We start from the raw sequence: 17,116 nt of genomic DNA, 5'->3' as shown, positions 1-17,116 counted from the left end.
TGCAGAACACATTCTGAAAAGCACCACCGGGAGGGGAGACTGACCCAGTGTTTCTGTTAGTTAGATCTGCGGTGTTCAACCTGGGTGCATAGATGAATCACCTGGAGGGAATTCCCTGGTGGTGAAAGCGGTTAGGACTCAACACTTTCACTACTGTGGGCCCTGGTTCGATCCCTGGTTGGGGAACGTAAGATCCCTCAAGCCAGGCAGTGCAGCAAAAAATAATAATAATCACCTGGAGAGCTTTTATAAATGCTAATGTCCCAGCTCTAATCCCGGAGATGATGGCTGAATTGATCTGGGGTGCACGCCAAACAGCCTTTTAAAGGTTCCCTAGGTGAATGCCAGGACTGTCAGGAATGAGAATGACCAATTTAGACCCTAACTTTCTAAAGGGACATCTGGAGGAAATGTCTGAAATGAACTGACCGGTAATAATTTTAGCAGGCTCCCTCAGACACTGCCGGCCGTGGTTCCTCCAGGGTCCTAGAGATCCTGTCAATCTGGAGAACACTGGGATGAAAGTTCATTGTGACTTTCTCATCAACTTTCCACAGTTCTGCTTCTTGCGTGAGAAGGATAAGGAGTGGCTGGGGTCGTAAAATCACCTCAGCCTGCTCCCTTCCTCCTTCATTTGCCTAGAGTGCTGCCTTCCAACAGCCTCAAAACAGAAGTTACAAATTGGCAACTGCCAGGTGGAAACATGGTATTGGACCCACCTCATGTTTTATGTGCTTCCCTGGTGGCTCAGTGGTAAAGAGTCTGCCTGCCAATGCAGGAGACATGGGTTCAATCCCTGGGTCAACAAGATTCCCTGGAGAAGGGTATGGCAACCCATTCCAGTATTCTTGCTTGGGAAATCCTATGGACAGAGGAGCCTGGTGGGCTGCAGTCCAAGGGGTGCAAAGAGTCGGACATGACTGAGCACACATGCACAATGTTTTAAATGTATGGGTCAACCCTTGAAAATTAGGAGATGTCACCTTATTTTTAAAAAAATTTTAGGCTGTACTGCCTGGCTTGCAGGATCTTAATTCTCCCACCGGGGATTGAACCCACATGCCCTATGTTGAAAGCATGGTCTGCCCACTGGACCAGCAGGGAAGTCCCAGATGTCACTTTAAAATCCAGATTTCTGGCATCTAAAGTCTAGCCTCACAGAGCCCATGATATTACTGACAACAATCAGCTGGCATTGAGCACTACTGCCCCCTTCAGACAAGGCGAGGTACTGCGGCTTGCCCCAGACCCCACCCAGTCCACCTGCTTCACTGGTACACACAGTTGACTGGCCCCGGTAGGCATTTCAACTTTCAACTGATAACTGGAATTTACAGACCCAAGGCCTCAGGTATCAGAGCGGTACTGAGATGAAGTAAGAGAGGCCTTGCACCCTGCATGTGTGCATGCATGCTCAGTCGCTCTGTCATCTCCAACTCTTTACTCTTAGCACTTCTTTTGCTTCACTCAAGTCCCAGCCCTCTCAGGTATCATCAAGGTCCCACATGCCTGCTTTTTGTTCACCTCTGACTTGTTTACCTGGTTCAGAAAGGGCCTGAAACCACCACCACCACCACCACCCCCCACCTCCAAGACACCTTGTTCCGCTTCTGTCCCCAAAAGGCTTCTATTCTCCTTTAAGGATGACTCCCTCAGGGATGCCAAGGGAAGCCCAATCCAGTCTTGTCAATCCCTGAACACCCCATCCTCCTCCCATTACCTCTGAACCTGACGAGCTTCCTGTGCTTAAAGAATAATGGCTTGGAGGAAGAAGGGTTAACCAGACTGCTAGGCCTGCCTGGCCTCAGGCCTGCTTCTTATCTGAGGCCAGCTCCTTCCCCAAAGGACACCCATATCGTGTTGGAACAGAGCAATCTTAAATCACCCTGCTGGCTGCCCTGAGTTTCCTGGGCTATTTCTCCCCAGTGCCTCCACACAAACCACCCTCATGGGTCCAAAAAAAGGTTTCTCAATCCTGCCTCTTGGAATTAGCTCCAAAATATAGAGGGAAATGCTCACATAGGAGAATCCACGTCAACACCTAGGCGGGGTCCCCAGCCTGTGGGATTGCACAGGCCAGCAAATTAAACACAAACAAAACCTAGGCACTGGCTTTTTGTTTTGCTGATTTTTTTTTTTTCATTGTAATTTCCATCTCCTCTTACCATAATATCCTAAAGGAAAATATATTTTAGCCCAGAGAAGTAAAAATAAGGGCTGCTTTTTCAATCAAATACTTTGGTTTCATAATAATGTTTACTGCTGGTTAGTCATGAAATTGAGGCTTCCCCAGTGGCTCAGATGGTAAAGAATCTACCTGCAATGTGGGAGACCTGGGTTCAAACCCTGGGTCAGGAAGATCTCTGGAGAAGGGAATGGCAACCCACCCCAGTATTATTGCCTGGAAAATCTGATGGGCAGAGGAGCCTGCTGGGCTGCAGTCCATGGGGTCACAAAGAGCTGGACACAACTGAACGACTGACACACACACAGTTGCTAAGTCATGTCGGACTCTTTACAACCTGTGGACTGTAGCCCAGCAGGCTCCTCTGTACATGGCAAGAATACTGGAATGGGTTACCATTTCCTTCTCCAGGGGATCTTCCCAACCCAGGAATCAAACCTGTATCTCCTGCTTGGCAGGCAGATTCTTTACCACTAAACCACCTGGGAAGTCCCCTTTATAATAAGTGTTTAGGTAGGATTTGCTACATACCAGGTATTGTTCTAAAATCTTTACATATGTTAACATGCTTGATCCACAGAACAATCCAATGAGGTAAAAACCAATTTTATCCCCATCTTATAGGTGTAAACACCAAGTCACAGGGAGATTAAGTGACTTCTCCAAGGTTACAGGGCTACTGATTGGAAGAGCTGGGATCTAAGCCCAGGCAGTCTGACTCAAGACCACCCTGCTGCTCTAAGAAGGCAAAATATTCATTTCACCCAAGCCCAGTGATGGCTCAGTCACAGCTGGGTCCAAGCACTGAGTTGGGGAGCCTGTCTCCCCTAGTGTACTGAGCCATTTTTGGTTAGATGTATAAAACATAGCACATGGAGCCTGGCTCTGCAGAGCCATCTTATAAAGGGCATTTTCAGACCAAGTGCTGAGGCTGATCCAGTGAGAGGGGCCTGTAAGGGGGGCAGGAAAGCAGCGGCCCCTCCCAGTGCGGTGGGGGTGGGGCATCTAGTTTGGTCAAAGGAGCTGAGTGTTCCCTGCTCTCTGAGTCTCCTGTGGGTGCATCCCAGCCTGCCCTACCCAAAGAATCACTCTTGTTTGTCAAGAACTGCAACCCCCACCTCTCCTGAGCTCCAGATTCATATTTCCAACTGCCTGTAAATATCCAGTCCTAGCTCCCACAGGCACCTGAAACTCAATTTGTCTCCCATCACAGTCATTTCTTCTTAAATTTATTTTCTTCTTGGTTGCTCTCCTTGTCATTTACTCACTCAACAAGTACTTGTGAAGCACTTAAGGTGCCCTGTACTTCCTAGTTCACTAGAAATGTGTAGGTGAGAAAGACAGAGTCTCTGCCTACATTCTGTGGGGAGAGACAGTAAACAAATCACAAATTAAAGGTACCTTATGTCAGGTGGTAGGAGGAAAAATAAAGCAAAGTGTTGGCCACACAACTACCTCTTACAATTTCTATTTCCCCTTGTCCCCCAAAACTGAGTTCCCCTGCCAAGTTTATGATTAACCTCTCTTTGCAAAACTTTATTCCCTTTCTTCTCCCAACCCTGTTCCCCTCAGGCTTGAGGAATATCCAAGAAAAGGGGGTCTGAAACTGAGCGGGACCCTGTAGGGTCTTCCCAGCCAAAAATCCCTCCATGCTGCCCGCTCCCCATCTGCCTTCTTGTTTGGCCTTCCCTGAGCCCCCAAAAGTATTTCAGTTCAGTTCAGTCGCTCAGTTGTGTCTGACTCTGTGACCCCATGGACTGCAGCACACCAGGCCTCCCTGTCCATCACCAACTCCTGGAGTTAATGATTAGAACAATGGTCCTGGGCCTCCTGAAGGGACCAAGATAACATCTGAAGCGTGTGTGTATCTTTGAGTAGTTCTGCAGAAAGTAAGACCCCCACTCAGAGGAGGATGGTAACTTGCTGACCCCAAGCATGTAGAACCCAGACTGATTGGAACTAAAAGACTGATGAATAGGACTCCTGAAAACATCTCTTAATTCACCACCAACCAATCAGAAGAATGTCTGCTAACCTATCACACACCCTGCGACCCTTACCCCTAATGCTCCCTTTAAAAAAGCCCTTGCCTGGAAAAAAAAAAAAAAAAACCCTTGCCTGAAAGTCTGTTGTGCATGAGCTGCCCCTTGGGGCCCCACAGTAAACATTGAACAGACGGTACTTCGGGACTTTGTTCTCTACCACCCACCCGGTGTCTGTAGATTGATTTTGCTGCACATCAGACGGTAGGACCCAAGTTCCATCAGTAACAGAAAAAAAAGTGAGAGCATCTCATCGAAGCTTCCCAGAGCCATTCCTGCGCAGCTTCCCCTCTGCCATCCCACCTCCTTTCCTCCTGCTGGCTGAACTACAGACAGACTGGCTGGAGATCCAGGAACTGTCTTGGATTAAGAGATAACCTTGAGAATGGCAGCCATACAAAACAAAGCAACAAAATAAAATAGAAAGAACCTGTTTCCCTCTCACCCAGGGACCCCATATCAGCCCTACACTGACAACCTCCAGATTTCCAGAGCTTGAGAGAGAAAAACTAAATTATAATAGAAAACCACAGAGAATCTAACTATCATTTTAGATAGGATGGCTAAGGGAAGCCTCTCTGAGTATGTGACATATGAGCAGAGACCAGAATAAAAGGAGGGAGTATGCCATGCCTGTGCTTTCTCTTCTCTCTTAGGAAAAGAATGTTCCAGACAGAACCAACTCCCTGCCACCCAAGCTGGAAACCTGAACACCATCCTTGAGCTCTTTCCCCTCCCAAATGCCCCACATCTAATCTGTCACCAAAACCCATCAAGTCTACTTATACTTGGGTCTTGAGAACAAACACAACACAAATCAAACCTACGGACTCTCTTGAATCCATCTTCTCCTTCTGATTCATTCTGCTGGAGCAGGACTGGAGTGGGTTGAATGGCACCCCCTCCCCCCAAGGCATGGCCTGATCCCCACAACCTGTGAATGTGACCTTATTTGGAAGAAAGGTCTTTGCATGTGTAATTAAATTAAAGATCTCAAGATTAGCCTGGATTACTGATGGGCCCTAAATCCCATGACTGTCCTCATTAAGAGGCAGAAGACAAGACATACTGAGGAGAAAGGAAAGTGCCATGTGAGGGCAGAGGCAGATGCCATGTGAAAACCAGCCAAAGGATGCTGAGAGCCCCCTGCAGTGCAAGAAGTTCCCTAGAGCCCGTGGTAGGAACCTGGCCCTGCTGACACCTTGATTTTGATCTTCTGGCCCCCCAGAAGTGTGAGACAATGTATTCCTGTTTGTTTAAGCCACCAAGATTGTGGCAATTTGTTCTTGTGGCCCTAGGAAATGAATACATTTCTTTTAGCACAGTATCTACTCTCTCTTAGCTCCTGGCTACAGAGCTTATCTGTTTAGAAATCCCTGTAGTAAAAAAGTTTTGATCATGTATCTCAATGTAGTAAAAACGTTTTACAACTATTAATGCAGGTGGCTCAGAGGTTAAAGCGCCTGCCTGCAACGCCGGTTTGATCCCTGGGTCGGGAAGATCCCCTGGAGAAGGAAATGGCAACCCACTCCAGTACTCTTGCCTGGAGAATCCCATGGACGAGGAGCCTGGTGGGCTACGGTCCATGGGGTTGCAAAGAGTCGGACACGACTGAGTGACTTCACTTACTTAGTTTCACTTACTATACTAATAAGTATGTTGTAAAACACACCTAAATGTCTATGCTACACATGAAAATGGATGAGACAGATGGGAGTTTAAATGATACAGCTACTTTAGAACTGTTTGGTTGTTTCTAATAAAGTCTCATAGGCACCGACCCCATGACCCAGCAATACTTTTCCTGGGTATTTACCCAAGAGAAATTAGGGTATATGTCCCTACAAAGATTTGTATACAAAAATTCACAACATGTTATCAGTAATAGCCAAAACTAGAAGCCACCCAAATGTCCATGAGCAAGACAGGGGATAAACAAATTGTAGTATATCCATACATACTTTATACTTCTCATGTATAAAAAACAAAAAACAATTTAGGGGTACCAATATTATTGAGATATAATTGACTACCATATATGCACATTTAAAGTATAAGATTCAATGATTTTTAATATAGTTGCAGAGTTGTGAGATCCTCACCACAATCAATTTTAGAACATTTTCGTCATCCCCTAAAGAAACCCCATATCCATTACCTGTCCCTTCCCATCCAAAGTCCACACTCCGCAGCCCCGAGCAACCTCTAATCTGCTTTTTGTCTCTACAGATTTGCCTATTCTGGACATTTCGTAAAAGTGGAATCATACAATCTTTGGTGACTGGCTTCTTTTATTTACCATATTTTCTCATCATTCTTAAGTTTTTTGGAGTATAGTTGCTTTACAATGTTGTGTTAGTTTCTGCTGTACCGCAAAGTGAATCAGCTCTGTCTATACATATATCCCCTCTTGTTTGGATTTCCTTCCCATTTAGGTCCCCACAGAGCGTTGAGTAGAGTTCTCTGTGCTATACGGTGGGTTCTCATTAGTTACCTATTTTATACACAGTAGTGTGTATAGTGGAGAAGGCAATGGCACCCCACTCCAGTACTCTTGCCTGGAAAATCCCATGGATGGAGGAGCCTGGTGCGCTGCAGTCCATGTGGTCGTGAAGAGTCGGACATGACTGAGTGACTTCACTTTCACTTTTCACTTTCATGCATTGGAGAAGGAAATGGCAACCCACTGCAGTGTTCTTGCCTGGAGAATCCCAGGGATGGCAGAGCCTGGTGGGCTGCCATCTATGGGGTCACACAGAGTCGGACACGACTGAAGCGACTTAGCGGGAGCAATGTGTATAGTCCCATTCTCCCACTTCATCCCAACCCCCTTCCAACCCTGGTATCCATGTGTCCATTCTCTATGTCTGTGTCTCTATTTCTGTTTTGAAAATAGGTTCTTCTGTACTAGCGTATGTTTTTAAGGTTCGTTCATGTTGTAGTACATATCTGAACTTCAGTCTTTTAAATATCTGAATAATATTCTGTTGTGCAGCTGTATCACAGTTTGTTTATCCACTCATCGTTAATGCACAGCTGGTTGTCTCCACTTCAGGGCTTCTTTTGGTATTGTATTCGTTAGCTAGGGCTGCCATAGCAAAATATCACTGACTGGATGTTAAGCTTAAACAACAGAAATTTACCCTCTCACAATTTTAGAAGCTTTCCAAATTTTAGAGTTTTCCAAGACCACAGTGTTAGTAGGTTTGGTTTCTTCCGGGGCCTCTCTCCTTGGCTTGTAGACGGCTGCTTCCTGATATGGTCTTCTCTCTCGTGCACAGACCCCTGATGTCTCTTTGTGTATCCAGACTTCATCGCCGTAGAAATACCAGTCAGGGTGGATGAGAGTCCACCCCGAAGAGCTCATTTTAGCTTACTGAAGACCCTATCTCCAAATGTGGTTATATTCTGAGGTACTGGGGGCTAAGACTTCGATACATAAATTTTGTGGAGACATAATTCAGTCTTGCCTGGAGAATCCCAGGGACGGGGGAGCCTGGTGGGCTGCCGTCTATGGGGTCGCACAGTCAGACACGACTGAAGCGACTTAGCAGCAGCAGCAGCAGCGGCAATTCAGCCCATAACAGGTATCACATTAAGAAAACACTGCCAAACCAAGGTCACCAAGATTCATACCTATGTTTTCTTCTAAGAGTTTTATAATTTTAGCTATTGCATTTAGGTCTTTTGAATTAATTTTTTCATATTTCTTGCTGGACATGAGTTTGAGCAAGCTCCGGGAGTTGGTGATGGACAGGGAAGCCTGGTGTGCTGCAGTCCGTGGGGTTGCAAAGAGTCAGATACTACTGAGTGACTGAACTGAACTGAACTGCTTATGGAATGAGGTAGGGATTCAACCTCATGCTTTCACATGTGGATATCCAATAGTCCCAGAACCATTTGTTGAAGAGACTATTCTTAACCCCCATTGAATTGTTTTGATATCCCTGTCAAAAATCAAACAATTGTAAGGTGTTGGGGTTTATTTCTGGACTTTTAATTCTATTCCATTGGTTTATATGTCCATCCTTACACCAGTACCACACTATCTTTATAAGCTTTGAAAATAGGAAATATGAGTCCTTCAACTTTCTTCTTTTTATGAAAGATGTTTTGGCTATTCTGAGTCCCTTCCATTTCCATATGAATTTTAGGATTCACTTGTCAATTTCTGCAGAGAAGCCAGCTGGGATTTTGATAGGGATTGTGTTGAATCTATACATCAATTTGAAGAATATTGCTATCTGAACAGTATTAAGGCTTTCAATATACATGAACATGGCATGTCTTTCCATTTATTTAGATCTTCTTTAATTTCTTTCAACATGTTTTGTAGTTTTCATAGTATAAGTCTTACACGTCTTTTAAGTTCACTCCTAAATGTTTTGTTCTTTTTGGTGCTATTATAAATGAAATTGTTTTCTTAATTTAATTTTGGATTTTCTTTGTAAATGTATAGAAATCCACTGATTTTTGTGTATGGATTTTCTATCCTTGCTGGATGTGTGTATTAATTCTAACAGTTTTGGGGGTGTGTGTGTGTATCTTAGGACCTTCTATATACAAAATCATGTAGGAATGAATATATGCAGCAATATAAAAACATTAAAGCCAGATACCAAAGAGCACATGTGTATGATTATATTTACATGAGGTTCAAGAACAAGAAACCCAACCTATGGTGCTAGAGATCAAAACAAGGAAAACTTCAGGACAGGGGATGGGGAAGCAGTGACTGGAAAGGGGCATGAGGAGATTTTGGGGAGTGATGGAAATGTTCTATATTTTGAACTGCATGATGGTTATATAGGTGCATATGAGTGTGAGTAATAGTCGCTCAGTCATGTCCAACTCTTTGGACTGTAGCCCGCCAGACTCCTGTGTCCATAGGATTTCCCAGGCGAGAATACTGGAGTGAGTTGCCATTCCCTTCTCCAGGGGATCTTCCCTCCCTGGGGATCGAACCCAGGTCTCCTGCATTGCAGGCAGATTCTTTACCAGCTGAGCCACGTGGAAGCCTATACTGGTGCATGAGTGAGTGAGCGAAAGTTGCTCAGTCATGTCAGACTCTTTGCGACCCCCATGGACTACACACTCCATGAAATTCTCCAGGCCAGAATACTGGACTGGGTAGCCTTTCCCTTCTCCAGGGGATCTTCCCAACCCAGGGATCAAACCGGGGTCTCCTGCATTGCAGGCAGATTCTTCACAAACTGAGCTGTGAGGGAAGCCCATACAGGTGCATACGTGTGTTCAAAATTATTGATCTAACACTTAGGATTTATGCATTTGACTGCTAGTCAATTATACTTTAATAAAAATAAAGAGATAAAGATGAAATAAACCATTTTAAAAGGCTGTGGCCTAATGTATCACTAGCTAATTATTTCAAGGCCTTCTATGTAAATAGGGACTAGCTCATCATTAGTGATATATGAAGTAGAGACAGAATTCAAATAGCCTTGCTCACTTTAATTTTTTTGACTGATTACTTATTATATTTGATCAGACCTTTTGTTTCTTTTAATCCCAAGGTGTGACTGATGAGTAGCTTGTATTAGAGATAGGAAAGTAATCAGCACTCTTATTTCTCACTGTTCATTAGCTTTAATCCAGTTTCTATGTAGAAATCTTTCTCAGCCACTTGCGTGTTTTGTAAGGGTCAGTCTAGTTAAAGCCAGATAATATCATGCATAAAACTTCAACTAGTTTAATTTTGGAATTATATAAAAATAAAACATTACCCAGAAAACTGAAAAACAAAACATATGAAAAAACAAAAATAAAGAACAAAAAATCTTCAACCAAGCAGTTTGAAGATATAAAGCCTAATAATACGCTTAAAATGGTTCAGGAAACAAAGGGGCCGCTAACAACCACTTCTCATTGTGAGACCCTAGGTGCAAGATGATACTACTAACCATCTGAGAGTCTAACCAAGCAAGGCTACCATCAAGAAATCGGTTACAATGGAACTTGTAACAGTGGGACTTGTACTATTTTCTTCCCACTCTGAGTGGATTATCTTGCACACACACCTCTGGGGATCTCTCTAGACGTATCCCCACATCCCCATGTCTGAGTTTCCTGGATGCCCAAGGCTCATGCTCCTTGCCACTGCCAGACAGAATGCAATGTAGTCACATGACGCCTCAGCCTAAAGATCTTTTGGACCCAGCCGCTAGAGTTCCTTAACCAGACACCCAGTGCCCGCCCCGCCCAACTTCATCAGCCTCCCCTTGTGTCTTCCTCATCAGTATCACACCAGACAGCCTCTGCAGGCTCCTTTCCATCTGTTCCAGGCTCTACTCTCTCTGCTGAGCATGTATATCTTGCCCTTACAAATTCCTTCCTCAATCAAGACCCTCTGCAAATCTCACCTCTTCTATCCAACCTTCCTTCTCTTCCCAAGACATGGCTGAGTCCTCCCTCATCTGACTCTTAAGTCACATGTCACCCTATGTTGTAACTTTTTTCTGTTGAGCTTCACTTCTCAACCATAAATCCTCAAACAATGGAGACTCTTATTTATTTTGGAAAGGAGAAAAATAGAGCTATACAATCAGTGGAATAAGGGTCAGGGCAGAGGTGGCTATGAATACCAACCCAGCCTTGAGCCTCACCTAGGACCAGATAGTGGGCCCAGATGTAGGAGAAATCAAGAGTTATTCTGCTTTTCTGCCAGCAAATTGGCCGTAAGGGCTCTAATTTACCAGCTTTGCATGAAGCAATCCACCTCAGATCTACTTGTTGCAATATATATTTTTTTTTTTTGGCTGCACCAGCATGACTTGCAGCATCTCAGTTCCCCAACCAGGGATTGAACCCAGGCCATGACACTGAAAGCCCAGAATCATAACTACTAGGCCACCAGGGAACTCCCTGTTGCAATTTTAAAGACACTGTAAAGTGCCAGCTTGGGGAATGAGAGGGGGGTGCCCACCTCAAATGGCACAGAACATTCTGTTTTGGGAGCACATGGGTGATGCCAGTAGGGAAGATCTGAGACCTGTCCATCCTCTGGGGTGGAGGAGTGGGCATCAGTTTCCTGACAAGCCTGCTCCAGCACACTGGAAGAGACAAGAGAGGCGAGAGACCCTTCCATTCCATCTCCCAGAGTCTCCCACAGTCAGGATGCCACACAGCTCCAAGACTGCAGAGCGCTGTGTTTTGCTCTGATGCTTAGCATTTTGCTTCTAAGAAAGGGCTCAGATGTTGTATATTAACACATATATGTGGAATCTATAAAAATAGTATAGATGGTCTTATTTGCAAAATGATAATAGAGACACAGACATAGAGAACAAATGTATGGACACCAAGAGGGGAAGGCAGTGGGTGGAATGAATTAGAAGATTGGGATTGACACATATATCCTATTGATACTATGTATAAAATAGATAACAAATGAGAACCTATGGTACAGTTCAGGGAGCTCCAATTCAGTGCTTTGTGGTGACCTAAATGGGAAGGAAATCCAAAAAAGAGTGGATATATGTATATGCATGGATGATTAACACAACACTGTAAAGCAGCTATACTCCAGTAAAACTTAATAATATTCAAAAAAAAAAAAAGGGTTAAGAAGGGAGCCTAGGAACAAAGTCCTCTCCAAAAGCCTCTGCCCTGGAGGGTGGTCTGGGCCCTCACCCCAGAATCCACTGCAGGGCTTCTCAGTAAAACCATGATCAGAATTTCCAAAGGGAATTGCCCTACACTAGGTCTCTTCTACAAAAACATTACAGAAGGAAATGGAAATAACACTGAGGTCTCTTACCTTACTTTCAGTAAGTGGGGGCTGGATTGAATTTTCAGTTTCTGTACCCTTAAAGACAGGACAAGATAAGGTGTTATAGAGGCATGCAAGTTGCATTCACAGCACATTGGTGCTTATAATTAACCAACAATGCTCAGAAAGTGAAAGTAATTACATGTAACCTTGAAATACCTAAGCATATCCTATAGCGGCAAATGAGCCTCTGGATGAAATGCAGCCGAGCTCAGAAATCTTCGATTCAGGAATTGATTCACATCAGCCTTCATTAGGTATTTACAAATGTGCTGGGCTCTGTGCTAGAAGGCGGAGCTTCAAGGATGAAAACAACAGTGGCTCTGCCCTCAGGGAGCCACAGTTCACGATAGAAGGCAGACATGCTCATCAATAATGAAAGCACAGCTGGCTGAGCTAGCTGCTAGAAAGGTGGGTAGGGAAGCCATGGGAACACAGGAATCTGTCTCTGCTGAACCACTGGCCCCACTGCATCCCCAAGACTGCAGGGTGAGATGCTTCTCGGATGAGTGTGGAGGAACTGTGGGCATTAAGCAGTGACCACTTGCTGAGTTAACACCCCGTCCTTCCATAACCCTCTAACAATTTCCCCTGCCAAACAGATTTGGAGAGCTGCTGCCAATCAAGTCCTTCATTGGAAGGACTGATGTTGAAGCTGAAACTCCAATACTTTGGCCACCTCATGCAAAGAGCTGACTCATTGGAAAAGACCCTGATGCTGGAAAAGATTGAGGGAAGGAGGAGAAGGGGATGACAGAGGATGAGATGGTTGGACGGCATCACTTACTCAATGGACATGAGTTTGGGTTAACTCTGGGAGTTGGTGATGGACAGGGAGGCCTGGTGTGCTGCGGTCCATGGGGTCGCAGAGTCAGACATGACTGAGTGACTGAACTGAACTGCCAAACAAGAGACAGGCTCATGTGGATTTTTTCATCATGGCAGCTGAGGTGATAAGGAGGATATAAATAGTACATTGTTTGCAAAAAAAACCCAAACAAAACCGCCACAACAGTTCTCCTCTCTGTATCTATGCTCTAGTGTTGTCTCCTCCCACAGGGACTCTGGGACTGCCTGTGTGACTTGCTTGGGCCAGTAGCACAGTAGCAACAGGATGCAAGCACTTGAACAATGGCTTGTGCTGGGGCCTGCTTTCTCTTGCTGCTGTTGGGACTCTTGCAAACACCACTCTCAGTGGGTGAGAGGGAATGGAAACCAGAGTGACAGAGCACAAGAGGAAATCCTCCTTTCAAGGAAGGAGACCGAGGTTTCTAGAAGGTTGCATGGCAGCCAGCAGACATGCAGCCAGTCCCTGTGAGAACCAGCAGGAAAATCTGCATCCCCCTGAAAGGCAACCCCTATCTTTTCAGCATTTCTTGTCCTGCCTCAAGTAGAGAGTAGGTGCTCAATTAATGTTTGCAGTTATAAATTGAGAAGCCATGCCCTCTTCTAAGCAGACTCCAAACCAAAGAAGCCCTTATATAATGGTTCCTGGGACTTCCCTGGTGGTCCAGTGGCTAAGACTCCATGGTCCCCATGCACGGGCCTGGGTTCGATCGCAGTTCAGGAAACTAGATCCCTCAGGCCATAACTAAAAGATCCCTCATGCTGCAACAAAGAACAAAGATCCTGTGAGCTGCAACGAAGACCTGGTGCAGCCAAATAAAATAAATAAATAAATACTAAAAGAAAGAGAGAAATCACGGTCCTAGGGAAGCTAGGAAAACAAGAAAAGGCATCAAATGACAAGGACAATCCAGGGATGTCTTCTGCATGCCCAAGACCCAAACAGTCTAGGTTTTACATTGATACTTCATGACAGCAAGCTCCCCTGAAAGGGCTCTCATGAAATCTTGCAGATATCTGTAGGCCTAGAAAGAAGAGTGAGCGGTCAGTAAAAAATATTGTCTGGGGCTTGGGATAGCCAGGGAACCAAAGAAAAAGAAACTGAATGAACCATATAATTTTTGGCCCTTTGTTAGATGAAGAGTAGGAATTCAATATTCAAAGCACAACATTCCTAAGCTTGAAACAACTGGAAATAGAACTGTCCTGAGGAAGTTATGGTTTGAGTGGCATGCCTTGCCCTGAGCCTTAACTTTGATGTGAAGGTGGAAAGAGCGCAGGTTTTGGGTCAGAGAGACCTGAATTTATATCCTAGATCTGCCACTGACTAGCTGTGCAAAATTAGGCAAGTAATTTAACCTCTTCAAGCCTCAGTTTCTCCATCTGTAAAATGGGAATAATACCTGCTTTGTTGAGCCTTTGTGAAAATTAAAGGAATGTAAACTGAAGAGGCCGGCATGGGGTACTGCTCCTGAAATGGCAGCAGCTGCAGAAAAGATCATGTATTTATACAGAAGCACAGGGCAACAACACCAACTTATCCCAACTCACCCCGGGCTACTTGAGAGCTCAAAGCAGCCTCCAAATCGGCAGTTTTCAGCTTGTGTCTGAGACCCCAGAGCCCATGTTCCTCTCTCTGGGCCCCCAAGTACCATGGAGGACCAGTCCTAGACCCACAGATTGACCTCAAATTCCAAGTGCCAGTGGCCAAGCCTGCTGACTGCCACCTGGCGCCTCTGACACTGGCTGCTTTGTGCCCCCAGTCCAAGGCTGGCCTGGCCTGTTTTAAACACTCAGTGGCATTCTGCCTGGAGCTGGCAAAAGCAGGCAGGGGCACAGGAAAGGGGCAGTGGGGACCAGGAGAGGTGGCAACGACACCCCAGATAAACCTTCTAGTTGGGAGGTCCTCCTCCTCCTCTGGGCAGGCAAAACTTGTCTCGTTCTGATTGTGGAGTAAAGGAGATAAGGGAAGGAAAAGAAGTTGAAGACCAGGGACCCACAGAGTCTCCGACTGTAACCAAACAGGCGCCTCAGATTCCGCAGAAGAGACAAAGACTGACTTCCACGTGGGAGTTAGAAATGAGATTAAATCCAATTCTCTCAACACCCTGCGAGGTAGGACGGATGTGTTTGGGCTACACTTTGCAAAGTCCATCTCAGAAATGATGAAAGGCGCATTTTAAACCAGTCTTGCAGGACTGAGGGAAAGAGCCCCCACCTCACCCCACTCCTGTGTGTCCAAGCCCCTCACCTGGAGGCTAAAGCAGCTCACAAGCTCATATTTGAGAATTAATTTGACACCCAGGAGTGCTTTGGGCCACAGGAGTGTTTAAGATGTAAGATGCTGGTGTGAGAGAGTTCTGTCCCCAAGACTTTAGTTCTGCGATTGTCCGACTGTCTGTTGGGCTTAAAACCCCTCAGTGACTCTATTTCCATAACTTTAAAAAGGAGCAAGTGCGTCCTTGCCCAGAGGGGCCAGCTGCAGCACAAGTTAATTTAAAATGAGCCAGCCCACTCAGAACACTGTCCTGTAAACATCTTCCAGGATGTGTTTCAACATCCAAAGGAGCAGCAAAGCTGTCTGTAAGAGGCAAGAATGGGCTTCAGCTTTTACATGGCCACATAGAAAACAGCCCCGGAAGTCTTCTCTTAGATAGAAAAAGTCACAGTCTTGTTTTCATCACACATCTGTGAATTTGCAAATGACTATCTAGGAAGCAATTAAACAGAGAGGTTACATGAATAATCCTCTGGGCTCACCTTAGTCAGGACATTTCTGGCTCAGGTGAAAATTCAACTGCACGGAGAAAGGCTGGATCTGAGGGGCTCCTGACTTGTTCCATAACAAGTCCCTGCAGGGCTCTTGGTCTGGGGCTTCCATTGTAAAATGGATCCTAATGTAACTCCTGCCAGAGAGAGTGGGCTGAGCAGGAAGGGGCACATGTGACCTTGTGAAGTCAGAGAAAAGCTAGAGGAGCTCTTACCCATCCTCGCTGGCAGGTCTGCCCCATGGTGGGGAGGACACTTGCTGTCTGGAGGTCCTTTCCTCTCTTCCACTCTCAGCAGCAGGGGCGCTGACACCTGGAGAAAAGCAAAGTCCAGAGGATGCAGCGTCAGGGGCTTGTCACCTCGTTCCTGTCCTCACCAGCTGGGATGCTAAAGAGGCAGATACGGAGGACTGGGGGCTGAGTGTAGGCCCATGTCTCCAAAAGTAAACTGTCATGAGGTTTCTGGCAGTTTATCATTCCAGAAGAAATTCCCAGGAACCTAGTCTGCAGGTGGTGCTTCATCCCAGCCTCAGCTGCCTCTGCTTAGAAAGAGGTCTGGTACTGGGTGCTCCTTTGGGGAAGGAACCAAGTAGGAACGGAAATTAGCCAAGACAACTCCAATGTTTCAGAAGCGTGATCTTCATCACAGTACCATTCTTCTCCCATGTGTAAAACAGGGTAGGGACTTCCCTGGTGGTCTGGTGGTTAAGACTTCATCTTCCAATGTAAGGGGTGCAGATTCAATCCCTGGCTGGAGAGCTAAGATCCCACATGCCTAGCGGCCAAAAAACCAAAATATAAAACAGGAGCAGTATTGTAAAAAATTTAATAAAGACTTTAAAAATAGTCCATATTAAGAAAAAAATCTTAAAAAAATAAACAAACAGGGTAGGGAGTATCTCTGGGCTTCCCTGGTTGCTCAGCTGGTAAAGAATCCACCTGCAATGCGGGAGACCTGGGTTTGGGAAGATCTCCCAGAGAAGGGAGCAGTTACCCATTCCAGTGTTCTAGCCTGGAGAATTCTATGGATTGTACAGTCCATGGGGTCGCAAAGAGTCAGAAACGACTGAGCGACTTTCACAGGGAGTATCTCTGTGTAAAAAAATAATTTTCTAATTACAAAAGCAATGTACACTCATCACAACAAAAGTCAGAAAATACAGACAAGTAGTTTAAAATTTTAGATCAGCTTCATTCCCAGAGAAACCAGCTCTATTAACATTGTGGTACCTGCCCCTTCCTTATATTTTTCTCCAGATAACTACATACCAATATGAATACAAAGATGGAATCATGCTATAATATACTTTTAAAATCTACTTCCTTCCATGGAATACGATATTATGAAAATCTTCTCATGTCAATTAATCAAGATCTCAGTGGCTTCTCTGGTGACTCAGTGGTAAAGAATCTGCCTGCCAATGCAGGAGATGTGGGTTGGATTCCTGGGTCAGGAAGATTCCCCTGGAGAAGGAAATGGCAACAC

General features: G+C 45.2%; 1 protein-coding gene across 3 annotated transcripts in view; it reads right to left on the bottom strand.

The window, feature by feature from the left end:
- Window positions 1-17,116, bottom strand: part of HK1 (hexokinase 1) — a 112,543-nt gene that overhangs the window by 74,770 nt on the left and 20,657 nt on the right. For 2 of the 3 annotated variants that reach the window (XM_024986501.2, XM_059882406.1), the window contains exons 2-3: window positions 15,847-15,943; window positions 12,005-12,052 (exon numbers count right to left, since the gene is read on the bottom strand). In XM_024986501.2, the coding sequence (XP_024842269.1) occupies window positions 12,005-12,052; window positions 15,847-15,873 (75 nt within the window). In that variant the 5' untranslated portion in view covers window positions 15,874-15,943. The remainder of the gene's footprint in view (window positions 1-12,004; window positions 12,053-15,846; window positions 15,944-17,116) is intronic. The other variant, XM_059882407.1, reaches the window with a different exon arrangement.

The sequence above is a fragment of the Bos taurus genome, chromosome 28, assembly GCF_002263795.3.
Source record: "Bos taurus isolate L1 Dominette 01449 registration number 42190680 breed Hereford chromosome 28, ARS-UCD2.0, whole genome shotgun sequence".
In the NCBI taxonomy this organism is placed as follows: domain Eukaryota; kingdom Metazoa; phylum Chordata; class Mammalia; order Artiodactyla; family Bovidae; genus Bos; species Bos taurus.
The sequence above is the reverse complement of the archived record's forward strand: the minus strand, read 5'-3'. Positions and strand labels throughout refer to the sequence as shown.